At 46.0% G+C, this 17,715-nt stretch overlaps 1 protein-coding gene across 1 annotated transcript in view; it reads left to right on the top strand.

Annotated features, from left to right (window-relative positions):
- The window catches only part of SNX31 (sorting nexin 31), a 67,597-nt gene that overhangs the window by 13,394 nt on the left and 36,488 nt on the right, over positions 1-17,715 (top strand). The window contains exons 4-5 of the mRNA XM_059042981.2: positions 1,612-1,676; positions 13,859-13,969. Coding sequence (XP_058898964.1) covers positions 1,612-1,676; positions 13,859-13,969 — 176 coding nt within the window. The remainder of the gene's footprint in view (positions 1-1,611; positions 1,677-13,858; positions 13,970-17,715) is intronic.

The following is a 17,715-nucleotide window of genomic DNA, read 5'->3' as shown; positions in this document are numbered from 1 at the left end:
ACACTGCTTGAAGGGTCACTTCTCCATGCCTGGCCTTTATCTGTAGTCAGGATGCTTCGTGAATCCTCTTGGAAGGTAAAGCAAGGAGACAGTGCAGCATAGTGCTGTGATCTATTCAGACCTAGAGTCAAGTCCCAGGTTTGCACCTCACTGGCTGTGTGACCTGGGGCAATACACTTACCTTCTCTGAGCTTCAGTGTCTTTATCTGTAAAATGGAGATACTATTTACTTCAGATAATCTTCTTTTGTTGTGAAGATTAAGTGAGCTAAAATATACCAAGTGCTTTGCATAGTACCTGGTACTTAACAGTTGTACAGTAAATACTGGTTGGATGAACACTTTTTCAATAGCTTTCCCCATCCCCAAGGATCCATGCTAATGATTATAATGATTAGTTTGCATACATGGCACACATATTCCAGAAAATAAGACAAGAGCTTTTTCCCCCTTTAAAAAAGAGGGAATACCTTTTACAAATAACTTTTTTTTTTTTTTTTTTTTTTTTTTTTTGCGGTATGCGGGCCTCTCACTGCTGTGGCCTCTCCCGTTGCGGAGCACAGGCTCCGGACGCGCAGGCCCAGCGGCCATGGCTCACGGGCTCAGTCGCTCCGCGGCATGTGGGATCTTCCCGGACCAGGGCACGAACCCGTGTCTCCTGCATCGGCAGGCGGACTCTCAACCACTGCGCCACCAGGGAAGCCCTACAAATAACTTTTTATTTAAAAAAGTTTCTCCTGTTACAGAGACACTCTCTCTCTTAGTTACTTTATTTTGAAAAACATGGCATCGTTTGGGAAGCACTACCTCAAATGACCTCAGTCAGTGCTAGTTTTGAATGCTGGTAGAAGTTATTTGACAAAATCAGTAAAACAGCAACAAAAAGAAAGACATTTAATACAGATTTAGAAATTGGATAAGTTTAGCTCAAGTGCAGGGTCCAGGAGAGGACTTGTGGGGAGGAAGATAAGAAGTGAGGAAGCAGCTGAGAAGCATTTCACGTGTGAGTGTGAGGTCCTCAGGGGAGAGTCTTGGCCCATCTGCTCCAGCCACAGCGCTGGGTATTGGTATCTGGGGCTTTAAAACTAAGGGGGAAATTGCTCTTATAAGTATAGAAGAATGAAATTTTAAATATCTGACAGCCTTATAATTGCTTTTTTTTTTGGTAACCTCTTGAGAGCTCCCATTGTGAAAAGAGGTCCTCTCAATCAGTGTTTCTTGGTTGATTTAAAATTTTCAAATTACCAAGCATCTTGCTAAAGTGGGAGTCTAGATCCAAGTTTTTAGATCTCGTTGCTACCTAGTATTAACCTCATCATCCTTCTAGTAGGGGCAGCTAGATGGATATTGGGCCAGGGGTGTACATGAATAAAGTAGGATTCCTGGAAACAGTCAGCCGGATTGGTGTGATGGGTTCATGCTGCCTGCGAGGCTGCCTGGAGGAGGCAGGCTTTGTAGATTTTCTTGAATTTGAGAAGTCACAGGCTCCATCGCCTTCAAGGAGGCAGCCGTGCACTGGCAAGGCCTGGAGGGCTTCCTGGAGGACAGAGAAGTTTGACAGAGCAGTCAACCCAGCCCCGCAGTAACCTGGCTCTCTGTCCCTGTTTTTCAGTAACCATGGACCCAAACATGTTGAGAAGTGATGTCTTCGTTGATTTTTTGAAACTGGTGCAGCTGGTAAGCTTGCTTTTCTTGACTAAGGTGATTATTTCACTGCAGAATATGTCTCCATGTGTGATTTTCTGGTCATCAGCCCTAAAGAGCCTGGATTCAGATAAAATTCATTCGTTTGGAGTAACAGGAAAATGGTTCCTATTTTGTTGCTTTGGAAGTTTAGATTCTAGATGGAAAATTAAGTGTGTCACTTGACCTTTTGCCCATTTTATTTAAGCAGGTACCTTTTTTCCTGTAGCTTAAGCATTGTGCATCTCAAAACTGGCCATGGAGAAGAGAACCTTTTACCATTAAGGGCCCCCATGACAATTGTGGGACCCTACTTTTGTAGCTGGGACTTCCAAGTGTGCCACAGTGAAGACATCAGGACAGCAGTAATAGCCATGCCAGCTATCACTTGTATATTCTGTGTTCCTAACTTTATCGTAAATGGATCATGGAGAAAATTCAGTCTCAACAGAATGACAGATAGCAACTCCCTCTCCTTTGTTGGTCTAAAGAACAACTGGCCTCTTGTCCCCTAGAGGCTGGAACTTGGCCAAGTACATTTGTTTAGCACAGCACCCATTCAGGTGGTACACACAGGAACATTTTTTTTTTTTTTTTGCGGTACATGGGCCTCTCACTGTTGTGGCCTCTCCCGTTGTGGACCACAGGTTCCGGACGTGCAGGATCGGTGGCCATGGCTCACGGGCCCAGCCGCTCCGTGGCATGTGGGATCTTCCTGGACCGGGGCACGAACCCATGTCCCCTGCATCGGACTCTTAACCACTGCGCCACCAGGGAAGCCCACACAGGAATATTTTTATGCCTTCATGTACATTCTTTTTTTAAAATATGTAGATTTCATTAATTAATTAATTATTTTTTGGCTTCGTTGGGTTTTTGTTGCTGTGTGTGGGCTTTCTCTATTTGCGGCGAGCGGGGGCTACTCTTCGCTGTGGTGCACAGGCTTCCCACTGCGGTGGCTTCTCTTGTTGCGGAGCACGGGCTCTAGGAGTGCAGGCTCAGTAGTTGTGGCACGCGGGCTTCAGTAGTTGTGGCTCGCGGGCTCTAGAGCACAGGCTCAGTAGTTGTGGCGCATGAACTTAGTTGCTCCGCGGCACGTGGGATCTTCCCAGACCAGGGCTCGAACCTGTGTCCCCTGCATTGGCAGGCGGATTCTTAACCACTGCGCCACCAGGGAAGCCCTGCGTGTACCTTCTTGACTGAATGGAAGAGCTTCAAAAGGATTGAAATTACACAATGACGTGATATTATTGAACTGGCTCCTTAGGTCAGGGAGGAATGATACCTTGATCAGACGTTTAAAAACTGGGAGCAAATTTGCATTTACTCAGTTGTTCAAGTGTGTTGACAAACTTACTGGTCCAGCCAACTGAGAAATGCCCCTAGAGTCTCCCCTCCCATTGTATAATTGCTCGTACTTTCACATACATTTAATGGTATGTGTGTGTATATATGTATATGTATATACTTTTCTTTTCTTTGGAAAGGTTGTTTTTGAGGCGGTGCTGGTGGTAACATTCCAACAGCACAAAAGGGTCTATGATGAAAGTAACCCCGCTCCCAGCACGGGTCTCTAGGGCCCCCCTCAGAGACAACTGTTGTTTACAGTTTAATGTATGTCCCTTCTACGCATTTCCATGCACGCGTAAGCATTCATATGTATGCATATCCTTTTTGCTTTACAGATAAGCACACACTACCCACTTGCTGAACCTTGTTTTTCAAAGTTTACATCTTGCAAATCATTCTATGCGAATGCATGGAGGTACAGTCAGCCGTAGTTCTGTCATCTTTGTGTGCATTACGGTTTTTGCTTTCAATGCTTTCTAAAAATCATTCAGAGGGTGGCAGTGTTTTGGAGCTTTGTTTTGAGTGTCTTTTTTTTTTTCCTGATAATTTAAAGGAGTTTTGGGGTTTTTTTTAATGTGTTTTTCTTTCCTCCTTTCTTTCTTTCTTTCTTTTTAATTGGGATATAGTTGTTTTACAATGTTGTGTTAGTTTCTACTGTACAGCGAATTGAAGTAGAGTTCCCTGTGCCGTCCAGCAGGTTCTCATTCGTTATCTATTTTATACATATTAGCGTATACATGTCAATCCCAATCTCCCAATCCATCCCACCCCACCTTTCCCCCCTTGGTGTCCATACATTTGTTCTCTACATCTGTTTTATTTGATTTTAGTGCTCTCAGTATTTTTTTTATCTGTATAACTCTGCACAGAAACCTTTTGCCCCTGCTGCATTTTGCAGTGTCTCTTCCTGCTTCTTCTGATGAGATTTTCACCTTTGCAATAGCTTTATTTTTCGCTTCTGTTGCTTCCGTGAATTTGGCCAGCTTCCTTTCACTTACCTCTTTTTTGAGACCTTGATCTGTTCTTTGAGGTCTGAGTTCAGAGAAGCCTTATTTTGGTTAACACAGCCATTGTTTTCATCTCCTTGGTGGCATGACTTTTGGGGGGGATATATTTTTCACCCTTAGTTGGTCATGTTTCTTTCCTCCTTTCTTGTGGGATTTTTGCCTCTGGTTCTTCCCAGGTGGTCCATCAACTTTGAAAGGGGTGCATTCAGTGAGCCAGCTGATGGCTGACCCACGGTGTTGGGAGTTGCTGGAGCTGAGCTGGTGGAACCTGTCTGCCGTACTTCTGGATCTTGCCTCTCCGTTTCTGAGGACTTTCTCACTAACACTTTGCCCCAGGCCAGAGCAACATGTCTGCAGTGAAACCCAAACCACAGTTCCTCTTATCAAGATCACATCTTCAACCATCCTGCTGACTAATCAGCCTCAGAACTGGCTTAGTGGTTAGGAGTGCAGGCTCAAAGTGAGATGGCCAAGGTTCAAATTTTGGCTGCCCTACTTTGGATTTGTGTTTACTTAGTCTCTTTGTATCTCAGTCTCCCCATCTCTAAAATGGGGAGAATGGCTCCTCTCTTAGTGTTGTTGGGAGGATTAAGTGAGCCAGTGCTCTTAAGTCACTTAACTGTAATCTGGCCAATGTTATAACACTTATGAGGTCCTCCTGCTATTACCAACGCCAGTCCTTTTTCCTCTTCCCAGCCTGCTGAGAGGTTGCTTCCGGCAAAGATGGCGGGCCAGCACATCTCTCCCCAGACACTAGGTGGTGTCAAAAGGGCCCAGAGCTGTGCTCCCAGACCTGCCTAGTGCCTCCTGATGAAATGCTTTAACACAGCTTCTATGTGGCTTGAGTCCTGCCTGCTGCATCTTTGTACCTCTGCTTCCCTCCTCCCTGACCAGACCCAATTTTCACCAGAGACGGCCCCTCTGAAAACCCAGTTGTCCAGGCTTGGGACCATTTTCAACTCCTTCAAAGATGGTGAGGTGTGGGTCTGCCAGACCATTAAAGGAGCCCAAGGAGCAGGGATTGGGAAGTTTCCCCACCTCAATATTATACAGACCCCACCTAAATATTTTCACTGCCTTTGATAAGTGCCTGGCCTGCAGTTTCCCAGTGGTTATTGCCAAATAATCACACGCTCACGGGTGTGGCTCTCCAGGGCTCAGCAAGTACAAGCACACCTTCCTGTCTCTGGGCAAGGACACACCGTGTGAGAAACGTGAATACATGTGACCGCGTAGGAGCCTTCCAGAGGAGCCTCTATCAAGGATGGCCAGGGCTTCCCAGGTGGCGCAGTGGTTGAGAGTCCGCCTGCCGATGCAGGGGATACGGGTTCGTGCCCCGGTCTGGGAGGATCCCACGTGCCGCGGAGCGGCTGGGCCCGTGAGCCATGGCCGCTGGGCCTGGGCGTCCGGAGCCTGTGCTCCGCAGCGGAAGAGGCCACAACGGTGAGAGGCCCGCGTACAAAAAAAAAAAAAAAAAAAAAAAGGATGGCCAAAGGCAAGCTGCAGTCATAAGAGGGGGTTGCCTCTACAGGGCATTCAATCTGAGCCAGACCCAGTGCTTTCTGCGTGGAATCTCATTTATCCCTCACAACTTGTTGAGGACGGTGCTGTCAATGTCTCTTTTTCAGGTTAAGTAATGTGTCCAAGGACCCACATCTTCATAAGTGGAAGGCCAGCGAGCCTGGATCCGCTGATGTCATGAGATATTTCTAGAGTGGTGGTGGCCCCCCAGCCCCGGCCCCCGCCAGGTGCCCCTTGTTGTGTGTGTCTAGCCTCCACCCCCACCCCCCGCCCCCCGACTTACCATGCTCTGTGCTTTTGCCCTGCAATTGCCTCTGAGATGAAGGGACTTCTGAAAAGGCAAAACCAAAGTCTTCAGACTAAAGACATTTTACGTTCCTGGTTCTTAATCTAAAGTGTGGACAACATGTTTGAGAAAAAGGAGACTAAGAAGGTATTTGGAATGGCTTTTGTATACTTGGGAAGTTAGGGGCAATTTATGTATCTGGGAAGAGTTGCCCACCCTAGATCTGGGGGCTCTAGGAAATGACTGTTTCCCCATTTCCTCTTAAGAATGTTTTCCGTGTCCCTTGGGGTGAAATGATTAGGGCCGATTATTAAGTGTGATGGAAATTTAGAGGTTGGCAAGTCCAAATATGGATTTTCTTGGATAATAAAGCTCAGGGTAAGCACCGTGGCTACCAGACATTCTTCTGCCTCAGAGCAGAATATGAATAAAGCACACTGATGGAGCTTCTTTGATAAATTAAACAATTTCTCAGGATATTACATTCGATTTGTAAAGAATTAGCACATGTTTCAAAATGTGTTCAGGCAGCCCATGGTATTGCAGGATTTCGAGGTTTCTTAAAGATAAATGCATTCCGTTTACTACTGTGAATTGTGTATTTTAATTCCTGATCTGCCTTAGATCAAGATGAGTTAAGTTTTGTTTTCCTACAATCCGAACCCACCACTTTGGTTTTTTGCCTCTAATTGCGTTTTTGTATGGCTTTTACATTTTATAAATTATGTATGTACAAGTAAAATGCAAATATCACAAATAGAGCCAAATTCCTCCTTGGTCACCACTCCAAATGTTTTATCTGTTGTTCACTTGCTTTTATCTCATAATACAAAGGTTTTTCAATGGTTTATTTCTCCTCTTTACCATATTGTTCTAAAAATGTTTATTTTTTTAATCAAAGCAAAATGTGCTGATAGTTTTAAAAGTAAAATAGTGCTAAAAAGGATTTAAAAGTAAAATAGTGCTAGAAAGGATTATACTATAACCATCTCCTGCTTTCCAGAGGCAATGGGTTTCAAATCTTTTAGCTTTTTCATTCGATATTTAAATATCTAGAAGTCAATGATATACATCTCTTTCCCCTGTTCTTCAATTTGAAGACATTATCCACTGACTGCCTGTTATGGGGGACGAGGATTCAGCTTTCTTGTATCACCTTCTTTCATTGCCCTCTTCTCCCCAATTTTGTTATATTACAATTTAAAAAATTAAATCCTTAATTAGTATTTTGACCATTATAATACATAAATATTTCTTACTACTGAACAAATAATGTTTATGATTACCTTTACTTTCTTGAACAACTTTTGTGGGTTTTTGGGGGGGAGTTTAAAAACGGCATCATTTAAAAGAAAACAAAATGCTTGGTTGTTTTTAAACATGTGACTCTATCCATACCCACAGCAGTGCTGAAAACAGAACTTCTCCCATGGTCAAACCAGTCAGATCCTTTTCTTGGAGGTGATCCACCCAGAGTCTCTGTCTTTCTGAGGTTTGAGAGAGATTTGAGTCAGTCTGCCTGCTGGTGGGGAGTAGCCAGTAGAGAAGGAGATGGGATTGGCCTTGATAATCAATGGGACCAAGTCCTCAAGGAAGGAGGGTTGAACACGCACTGGGATTGGGTGGAGGAAGGATTCCTCTTGAACTGCATGTGAGACAGAGAGAAAGACTGGGCAAGGCTACAGGCAGGTCTGAGGTTTGTGAATTGAAGTAGACTGAGTCCCCTCTTGATGTTTCCCCTGTGACTTATAAGAGGTGAGGTCACCTGGTGGGGATGAAGGAGGAGGTGAATATGGTTGGAGTCTTGGGGAAAGTGGGGAAGCTTGAAGCAGAGTAAGAGTCAGAACTCCGCTAGCTGAGGCAACCAAGAGGACAAGCTGGAGAAGCGGGCAGTTGAGGGTCGGTTGCCAACCAACACGTCTCCTTTTAACCAACGGCAAAGAGTTGGGTGGCGCTTAAACTTTGTACCTCCTTTGATGTGGAGGTTACCCACGGAGAGGAGGTTGCCCAACTGAAACCAGTGTCCCTGTGTCAAACAGAACATTGGAGACTTCAATCTTAACATTCTCTTCTCAAATTGAGGTCATGTAAATATGGAGTGGTGGGCTCAAGAGGGAGGTTATGTGCATAAATAATCAATTTTAAATGTGCCATTTTAGATGCCACTATCATAGTTCCTTTGATCCTCTCACTTGGATTATTTTGAGAAATATGGCACCAAGATTATTCAAATATCTGTTTGCACAGGGCACCCTTCAAAATAAGTGTACTGCATAATCCGTGCTCTGAAGGAATTTATCATCTAAGCAGCCATCTGGCCCAGCTTTAAACAAATTACGTATAAAAAAGCCAAGAGCACAGGGTTTTCCTGGTGGCGCAGTGGTTAAGAATCCACCTGCCAATGCAGGGGACATGGGTTCGATCCCTGGTCCAGGAAGATCCCACATGCCCGTGCGCCACAACTACTGAGCTTGCGCTCTAGAGCCCACAAGCCACACCTACTGAAGCCCGCGTGCCGCAACTACTGAAGCCCACGCACCTAGAGCCTGTGCTCTGCAACAAGAGAAGCCACCGCAATGAGAAGACCGCATGCAGTAGCAAAAACCCGACGCAGCGCAATATAAAAAAATAAATAAATTTATTTATTTATTTAAAAAAAATAGAGCATGCAAGAAATGAATACGTAGCATAGGTAAGGTGGAGTTCAACTATTTCCATATTAGTCAGGTCTTTTTCGACCGCAAGGGACAACCATAAAAGGGAAATGTATTCATTTAACTGAAAAGCTGGGGAAGCTTGGCTGGCACACTCTTTCCACTCCCTACCCCGAGCTTTGCTTTCCTCTGTGTTGATTTCATTCTCACAGAGCCTCTTCATGCCATGGCCTCTGCTTCAGGATTGGCAGGCCCACCTGAAGGAGAGCACCCTCCTTTCCCTCCTCCCTGTCTCGGATGGGGTCAGAGCTCCACTGGCTGAAGCAACCTGTAGGGTGATTGCTAGAGAGAAGGAGGAAGGAGAGTGAAGGGCAGCTGCCAACTGACTTGCCTCATGCTGACCAATGGCAAAGGGTTGGGTCTCCGAGACGGAATAAGAAATAGATATTTGGTCTCTGAACCCGGTTCCTAACACAGAGCTCACAAAAGCCTTGCAGTTTCCTGAGTGATGGGGATGATAGGAGCATCTGACAGAGTTCCTAAGGCCCCTGGAACCTCTGGAGTGCTAAGTTTGTCTTTTTTGCATGCTGTTGAGATAATTGGTGGCTGGGGGCCCCTACAGAGCTTCAGGATGGGGGCTGGTCACCCCAAAGACCAAGGCATGATTGGAAGGTTAGAACTTTCAGCCCCACCCCCTGGCTTCCAGGTTTAGGAGAGGGGCTGGAAATTGAGCTGATCATTGATCATGCCTACATGATGAAACCTCCATAAAAATCCCTGAACTATGGTGTTGAGAGAGCTTCTGGGTGGGTGAACATGTAGAGGAGCTGGGAGGGTGGTGCACCCACATCTCTTGCTCTGTGCTTCTCTTCCATTTGGCTCTTTCTGAGTTGTATCCTTTATAATAAATGGGTTATAGTAAGTAAGTAAAGAGCTTTCCTGAGTTCTATGAGCTATTCTAGAAAATTATCAAACTCAAGTAAGACGTGCTGGGAATCCCAGATTTAGAGCGAGTTGATCAAATGGGAGGCCTGGACTCGCAGTTGGCTTCTGAAGTGAGGGAGGGGCAGACCTGTGGGACTCAGTCCTTAATCTGTGTGATCTGTGCTAACACATAATTAGTGTCAAAAATGTTGATGTGAGTGGTGTAGAGAAAAATAATGTTTTTCTTTTTAGTGTCCCATGAATGATGTAAGGACATTAGAGAGTTTGGAGCACGAGAGGTACATTTTCAGGTTTGCATTTAAAAATATATTTCTCTGACTGCTGTGTGGAGAGTGCCTTGTGGGGAGCAGGGGAGTGGGGCAAGAATGGAAACAAGGTGACCTATAAGGAGACCATTGCAGGAGTCTAGGGGGGAGGACATATCAGTTGGGACTAGAGTGCTGGTGGTGAAGATGAAGAGAAGTAGATGTATTGAAGAGATACTTTAGGATATGAATATACAGGACTCAGAACTTGATTGGATATGAGTGTTGAAAACATCTCTCTGAATCTTTTCTTTTCTTTCTTTTTCCTTTTAAAAAATTTATTTATTTATTTATTTGGCTGCGCGGGTCTTAGTTGAAGCACGTGGGATCTTTAGTTGCAGCACGCGGGATCTTTAGTTGCGGCACGTGGGATCTTTAGTTGCGGCACGTGGGATCTTTAGTTGCGGCACGCGGGATCTTTAGTTGTGGCACGCGGGATCTTTAGTTGCGGCATGTGGGATCTAGTTCCCTGACCAGGGATCTAACCTGGGCTCCCTGCACTGGGAGCGCAGAGTCTTAACCACTGGACCAGCAGGGAAGTCCCACCCCTGAATCTTTTCTTGACTCTTTTATTTCTTATCTGTTGCCACTAAGTCAAATCAAAGGTACATAATGACCTCATCATTCCTACTGCTAACAATAATGAAACAGTAAAGCTGTCATTTGAGTGTTTGCAATGAATGGCGTCCCACTCTTGCCATCCTTACTTTTAGGGCTGAAGGAATGGAGTACACAGAAGGGAAATCACCTGTCAAGGTTTACACAGGGTCACATGCAGTGAGGGTGGAGTTAGGCTTGGAACCAAGCAGTCCACTCTGTGGATCATGCGTTTCTTAAGCACACGGTCTAGCCCTGTCCCTTGGTACCTCGCACACGGATGACTGTCTCCAACTTCCCTCAAGTCTCCCACATCCTCCAGTCCCTCCTCTAGTTCATTTTCACCACAGTGCCAGACAAATCTTTCCATAACTCCATTTACATCCTTCCATGTGCCTGATCCAGAACCACCATGGCCCCCTTTTGCCTTTTTAAATAAAATCCTCAAGTGTCTGATTTCAGGGCCATCTATAATCTGACCCACTCTACCAATGCAATCTGCTTCCTCACTTTTCTTTTGCAGAAGAATTTAAGATATACGTTTCTATTTTTTAACTGTTTATATAATTTAGATATCTATTGGTCTGCAATGTAGTTTGAGTTGGGAGTTGCACTGAAGTAACAAATTAACGGTAGCTTTTCCTTAAATCATATCCAAAGGCAATGATATCTTTCCGTTCATTTCAAGAGTGTTTTTCCTCGGAGGTAAGAAGTGTTTGTGAGGCCAAATACCTTTAAGAACCCAATACCTAGGCAAAGGTATACCTAGAAAGGGACTATTTGCAACAGTTGCTCTGGGGAAACCCCTGACCCTTGACTACTCTGCTAGATATGGGGTCTTGGGAGCCCTACTGTTATCAGTTATCATAACGGCGGGGGAAGTGGGCAAATCTGCCAGAATTCCCCCAGGAAGGTAGAAGTGAAGCAAGTATGGCTGAGGTTGTGTAGGGAGAACTCAGGGCCTGTGCTGCTATAGAGGCGGGAAACCAGTGCCCCTGACCTGCTCTGGGAGGGCTTGGGGTCATTTTCACAGGATTCCAGGAGGTGGGTTGTTCCAGCACTGGATGCTTGAAGGGAAAACCTGGCAGGTGGTTGGTTTAGCCTCTGCTGATTTGGAGGCTAGTACTGACGGGAAGAAGCCACAGGACTGTTTGAAAAGTGACCAACACAGTGATCAATAAGTGGCAGATTCACTCAGGCAGACAGACGCTTATTGTACATGGAGGGGGCAGCATAACATGGTCCCTTATGCTGGTACTATGGTAGTAACATGGCAGCCATATACCTTATCCAAACTCGGGCACTTTCGAGAGTGGAAGGAGGGCTATGATGGTTATGCTAAGTTAGTCTGCTCGGGCTGCCATAACTGGGAATCTTAAAGAACAGAAATTCCTAAAACTGTGAGAAATAAATTTCTTCTTTGTGCATGTGTGCAGAGAGAGCAAGCTCTGTGGTGTCTCTTCCTACAAGGAAACTAATCCCATCATGAGGGACACTTAACCCTGAGCACTTCCCAAAGGCCCCATCTGCAAATACCATCCCATTGGAGGTTAGGGCTTACATATGAATGGGGCAGGAGGGACACAAACATTCACTCCAAGGCAATGCTGGACCAGCCAGGAGATAAGTCCAACCTAGTTAAGCCCAGGCTGTAGAGTCATGAGGAGCTGGCCTTGAATCCTACCCCTGCCACCAACTAGCAGTATGTCCTGGAGGAGTAATTTAACCTTTGTAGACTTGTACTTCATCTGAAAAAGGGGGCTTAATAAGTGTATATCCCTCATGGAGTTGTTATGAGAATTACATGTGCTACTATCAATATATGTGAAGAAGTTAGCACAGAGCACAATTACCAGTATCGTGATCTAACAATATATTTGTATGTAATAAATACATAGATATTATATTTATTCATAAATGAGATGCTGTCTCTACAAGGTGCCTGTATATGTAGATATAACGCATTCACAAACTGCTGTCTTTGTGGACGAACCCTTTGAATTTGGGAAACAGCAGCATTTCTCTTCTAAAGTACTTAGGTTCAGAATCATAGACATTTAGTGATTGTAAGTAAGTGGGTTCAGGACAGGCGTGGTTAAGATGTGAAATCAAAGCTTGCCCTTAGATAACACAATTAGGAAAAAATAAGCCTGTCACTAACATGATGGACCTTTTGAGGTACCTTGGCAGTGCTATAGCGTTGTTGGATTTCCCGGTTCCCTACAAAGCCTGGTGCCTAATCCGCGGTGTCTGTGAATGGCAGGGGGTGGTCAGGAGGGCTCAGGAGGGCAAGGTGCCGCCTGTTGAGGGGAAAGGGGTCTCAGCTGGTCAGCTGACCTGAGCCCCAACCCCGTGACCCTCCAATAATCTGATCAATCATCAGGATCTTCCCTCCCCCAAACCGATACCAGGAAGGAGGTGATCTGGAGGTAAATTTTCTGGTCACTGAAAAGAGATACTGCCTCTCCCCCCAAACCCCCGCCCCCATCCCCACACACTGTGTTGCTAATTACTAATATGTTGGCTTATATAGCAGGCTCAGAACATAGAAAATGATTTGAATGGCTCTTTTCTCATTTCTCCCAAGGATGACACATCACTAGTGCCATTCTAAATGCCTAGGAGAGAAGTGAACGCATTGCATGCAGTGGCTGCATCAGGGTTTAGTCCATCGTGGAACCTGAGATGAGACGCCGTGACCAGGATCAGCCTCCCAGAGACAAGCAGCTCTGTGGACTGACAGGGTCCCATTCAGAGGCACTGAGAACAGCCATCCCCACATGCAGCTGCCCTGGAGGCCCTTGTGGGCAGCCATTGGCCCTGCCTCCCCGCCAGGGTCACTCTCTCTATGGTAACTGAGTGCCAACCTCAGTCTCGCTCTTTCCTGAACTCAGACGGGCTTCCCCTGTCTCTAGCATGTCTCTGACATCCTAGAATGCTCCGTCCGAGAGGTTCACAGGTCCCCGGATTCGCAGTCCCCTCTGGCACACACGTATCCCCTCACAGAAGGCCAGAATGCGAAAGTGCAGGCAGGGCTGTGCTGAGCTGGGGTGTTGGACCCTTAGCTGGGTGCCCATTCACCAGATAGAGACCTGATCCCCACACAGGCCTCAAAGTTTGCAGCTTCAGAGTTTTGCTGCAGCAGAACCATAAATTAGCGCATATTACAAACTTTTAGGGACGCCTGGCGATATTCAATATGAGAGTTAAAATCTGGGGTGAGCAAGAGTCACGTGGATGATTTTCTCAAAAGCTTTTTTCCTAAGACAGATGCCTTGTGTATTTGGAAATTATTCAAGCTGCATGTCATTGCTTTGCCTGAGTGCCTCTCCACCCTCTCCTCACCCCCACCCCACCCCCAAAACCAGTCCCCCAAGCCTCTGCACTTGGCTTTCATTGGCTTTGGATACTGTTTGCCCCAAGGGCCCACAGAGAGGAAGATGACTGTCTCCTGCATTGATGTGCCCCACGGAAGGGCGCCAACACTTATTGTGCTTCCTTGTGCTTACAGGACACATTTAGCATCACTACCAAGAAAGCGTCTCTGGATATATTTCTGCCCGATGGAAGGAGCATTAAAGTTGAAATTCTAACATCAGATACTGCCGAAAGAGTCCTGGAGGTAAATTCTATCCAAATTCCAGCCCCAGAACTGAATTTAGGAATCATTCTGTTTGAAGGCAGGGACTAGGATACGGTTACCTTCCAGAAGCTTCCTGCCTATCATTTTACTCTGGATGACTTATCTGTAGAGATGCTGGCTTTTTCTGACAGACTGATGGAGGAATCTCAGCTACAGCCAATCGCCAGGGTCTCTTTGTTTTTTTTTTCCCCCTCTGTGGGCATCAACTTTCCAGGTCCTTGCTAAGGCTGCTGTTGGTCCTCTGGAACTCAGCCAGGGCTGTGCCCTGCAAATATGCCAAGTGCTTTATTATGGAATGTCCCTACTTGGGAGCAGGAAGGAGGGTGGAGCCCAGATGAGACTACCCAGGTGGGCTGGTGACAGCTTCTGGAAGAGAGTGGCCGTGGGGTTGTCAAAGCCAGAAAGAGTGGTCCATCCTCCCTCACAGGAAGGAAAACTCCTGAAACCAATGCCCAGCACTTCTAATTCTGGGTCCACAGGGCCAGAACTGAGTTCTGGTCGGTTCTCTGAGGACTCAGAGGACGAGACCCAGAAAGCATCCTTCCTTCTCCAGATGCAGCCATTACCAGCTCTGTCCCTGAGGCCCTTCCATCCTCGAGCTGGGCTTCAGAAAGGACTGTGTCTTCTCACACCCACACACTGCTCTAGCGCCAGCTCCCAGGTCCCTTGCCTTTGGAGGGTTTTAGTTTGTCAACTTATATAAAAAGGTAAAATGAGGCAGCTCAAAATTGTCAAGAAGATGAGTTCAGGAATAGCAGAGGAATTGCAGCTGGGGATATGAAAACTGGAAAGGCTGCCGGCATGTCCGCTGGGGGTTTGGGGGAGGCTTTATTTATGGGCCGGGAATGTAAAGAGGGGAGAGTTCAGTTAAGAGTCTACTAAAATCGAAACAAACGGAGACCAGATTTGAAAATTCCCCCAGCAGACAAAACCGGTCCGGTCACATAAACAAAGCTCAATTCCACTTATTTTGTGAGACCAACCTGACCTGGGTCATATCTTGTTTGGGTCTCTGGAAACCATGAGCAAAATTTCCCAAGGCTGATACGAGGCAACCCCGGACTAACTCCCTATCATTTAAGAAAATTCCAATATTATCTGTTTTCTGTGAATTAGGCGTTTACGGGAAATCAGCCTCTCAGTCCTTAAGTCTTGTCTTCCTGATGCACACTTGTGGGGCTTTCCATCTTATATACTCCAGTTCCATTTAGATTGAAATTCTTTCACAAATTCTAATCCTCCCGAGAAACATTCAAGGGAGAATAAGAAGTTATAAACAGGAGGAAGTCGGAAAGTTTCTAGGACCTTTCCAAGGACGGAAATTTCTTGTGCTAGGGTCCTGGTGTCTGCCACCTTCTGAGCCGATGACCGGAAGTGCTCCTTTGCTGGGCTCCCAGCTCTTGAGCCTGCCTCTACCTGAGACTGTGGGACCTTCCTCCTGCATTATGGCTCCCCTTCCCAGCCTGGAGATTTGAGCCCACCTATGCCCTCCTGGTTGAGTCCCCAGATTAGGAAATACTCCTCCTCTAGATCTTGCTCTGCTCGAGAATGATTATTTTGCAACTTCCTTCCTACCAAAGTCACTACATACACCCTTTTCTTGGCTCCTGGATTGTGACCTGGTTGCTGAGGCCATCCGTTGAGAAGTTACCCTGGGTCCTCCTCCTTCACCCCCCAAATCCTACTGACACTACATCCCAAGTCTCTCTCCTCTTCATCCCCGTGGCCCTAGCCGCTCCCAAACTATCTCCCTGCTTCCAGTCTTGCTAATCTGTACTGATTTCTAGAATGATCTTTCTAGAAATTATCAAGGGCCCTTGATGCTTAACACTTGAGTGGCTTTATACCAAGAGACCCCAAAACACAGTTCCCTAAGTTGCCCTCCCAGGACTTACGAAGTGGGAGACAGACACATAATAGAAAGAGGAGAAGACAGAAATAGTGAGGATAGGGACCACAAACTCAGGTACTCTGTGGCCAGGCAGGTAAGTCAGGGGTGCAGCTGTAGGATATAAGCTCATTTGGAAATGGTTGGGCCTTCAGAGAACCGGAGAGCAGCTACCCTGCCCAAGGACACCATTATTGACATGTTTTACACACACTGGGCTTGCTGGCCAAACTAGACATAACTGTGGCTGAAGTTGGCTGCTGGTGGGAGTGTGGGGTCTCCTATCTGATGGGGTTAGGACAAGTCCCAGATTCAAATTACAGAGCTGCTACATGTGAGTTTGGGTAAGTTTTTTAATTTTTTGAAATGATGTCGAAGTAATTATAGCAGTAGCTCACGATCCATCAGCCGTGGTGAGTATGGTTCTTTATCATTATTAGTATGGTGTTAGAGGGAGTGCTGAATAAGTATTGAGTAGGGCGGTAAGTCTAGGGCTCCGCGGTGCCACTCGCTTTGTCCAGTTCCCCTTTTAACTGATAGCAGAAGTTGAATGAGGTACATTAACGTCAGAAAAATGTACTTCCCCTCTTCTGTCACATTGGCTCGTGAGAAATTCACATCCGTAGCGTGGACATCATTAGCACTGGAGGTAAAATGAAGTAAAGGAGTTTCTGTATAAGGTAAAGCGAGCACTTGGCCGGCACAGATGTGAATTCTCTTCCAGGGGCTTGGAACTTCTCTAGCTGACATAAAAACGTAACGTACATTTTGTAATTAAAAATTATTGTCCGTATCTTCTCACGCATACTTGTCACCACGCTCACTTTGCTTCTCCAGCCATCCTGATGGGCTCTTTAAGGACCAGCAACAAACTAAAATCTCTTTTTTGCTTTCTATGCATTTGTGCTGATGTAGTTTTATTGGTGGTGTTTTGTGTTTTGAAGCATCATTAACGTTTGCTAAGAAGGAAATACCATTGTGTCTCTTTTTGTGCTGCTTTCTCCTCCTCGAAAGGTGTCTGTATTTATGTCTCTATGAATTATAGAAAGTGTCTCCGTTCCCACTCCTCTATCTTCCCTGGCATGTAAGCTTGCTGCTTTCACTGAATGAGTCAGAGAAGAGAGAAATCTAATTTGAGTGGGCATGGGTTCATATTTACTCTAGGAGAGGATGGCTTGGCAATCTGTTACCATGGTGCACACTCGGCCCCACGCACAGAGGTGCCCTGTGTTTTGGTTCAGGGTTTTGCTTTGTTTTGTTTCTGTTTTTGTTTTGCAAGGGCATGGGGAAGAGAGTAAGGTAGAAAGAAGGAGAATGGGGATAAACATTGAGTAAAAGTTGTGAAAAGTTCCCAGGCTCTTCTTTATTTTCAGAGCTATACTGAGAACACCTATTCATACCATCCACCTAATCAGACTGTCTCCCAAGGTAATTTACAGACCTCAGACAAGAAAGTACCCCTTTGAGCCTGGTACAACTGCCACCTTGAGAACTTGGAGCCATGGTCAAAGGGTCAGCTCACGCACAGAGCCATACGGGTGGACCCGCGCGCAGAGGGTTGCAGAGGTGATCTAGCGAATTCAGACTAGGCATGCAAAGAAATCACCCAGGAACCCAGCCTTAAAGAGGGGGTGGGCTGGCCGAGCGGAGAGGGAAAGAGCCTGTGGAAGCATGAATGTTCCTACTAAGGGAGGGTGAATGGATGTGAAATGTTTCGAGGTTACAGTCTCATGATCAGTTGGTAAAAATGAAAACACTCGTGTTGAAATGAAAGCTGTTTGAGGTAAAGGTCAAAGAGGAATATGCAATGAGGGCAGCCTGTGCCCGGGATCTGAGG

This window comes from Kogia breviceps, chromosome 17, assembly GCF_026419965.1.
Source record: "Kogia breviceps isolate mKogBre1 chromosome 17, mKogBre1 haplotype 1, whole genome shotgun sequence".
Taxonomy (NCBI): domain Eukaryota; kingdom Metazoa; phylum Chordata; class Mammalia; order Artiodactyla; family Physeteridae; genus Kogia; species Kogia breviceps.
The sequence above is the reverse complement of the archived record's forward strand: the minus strand, read 5'-3'. Positions and strand labels throughout refer to the sequence as shown.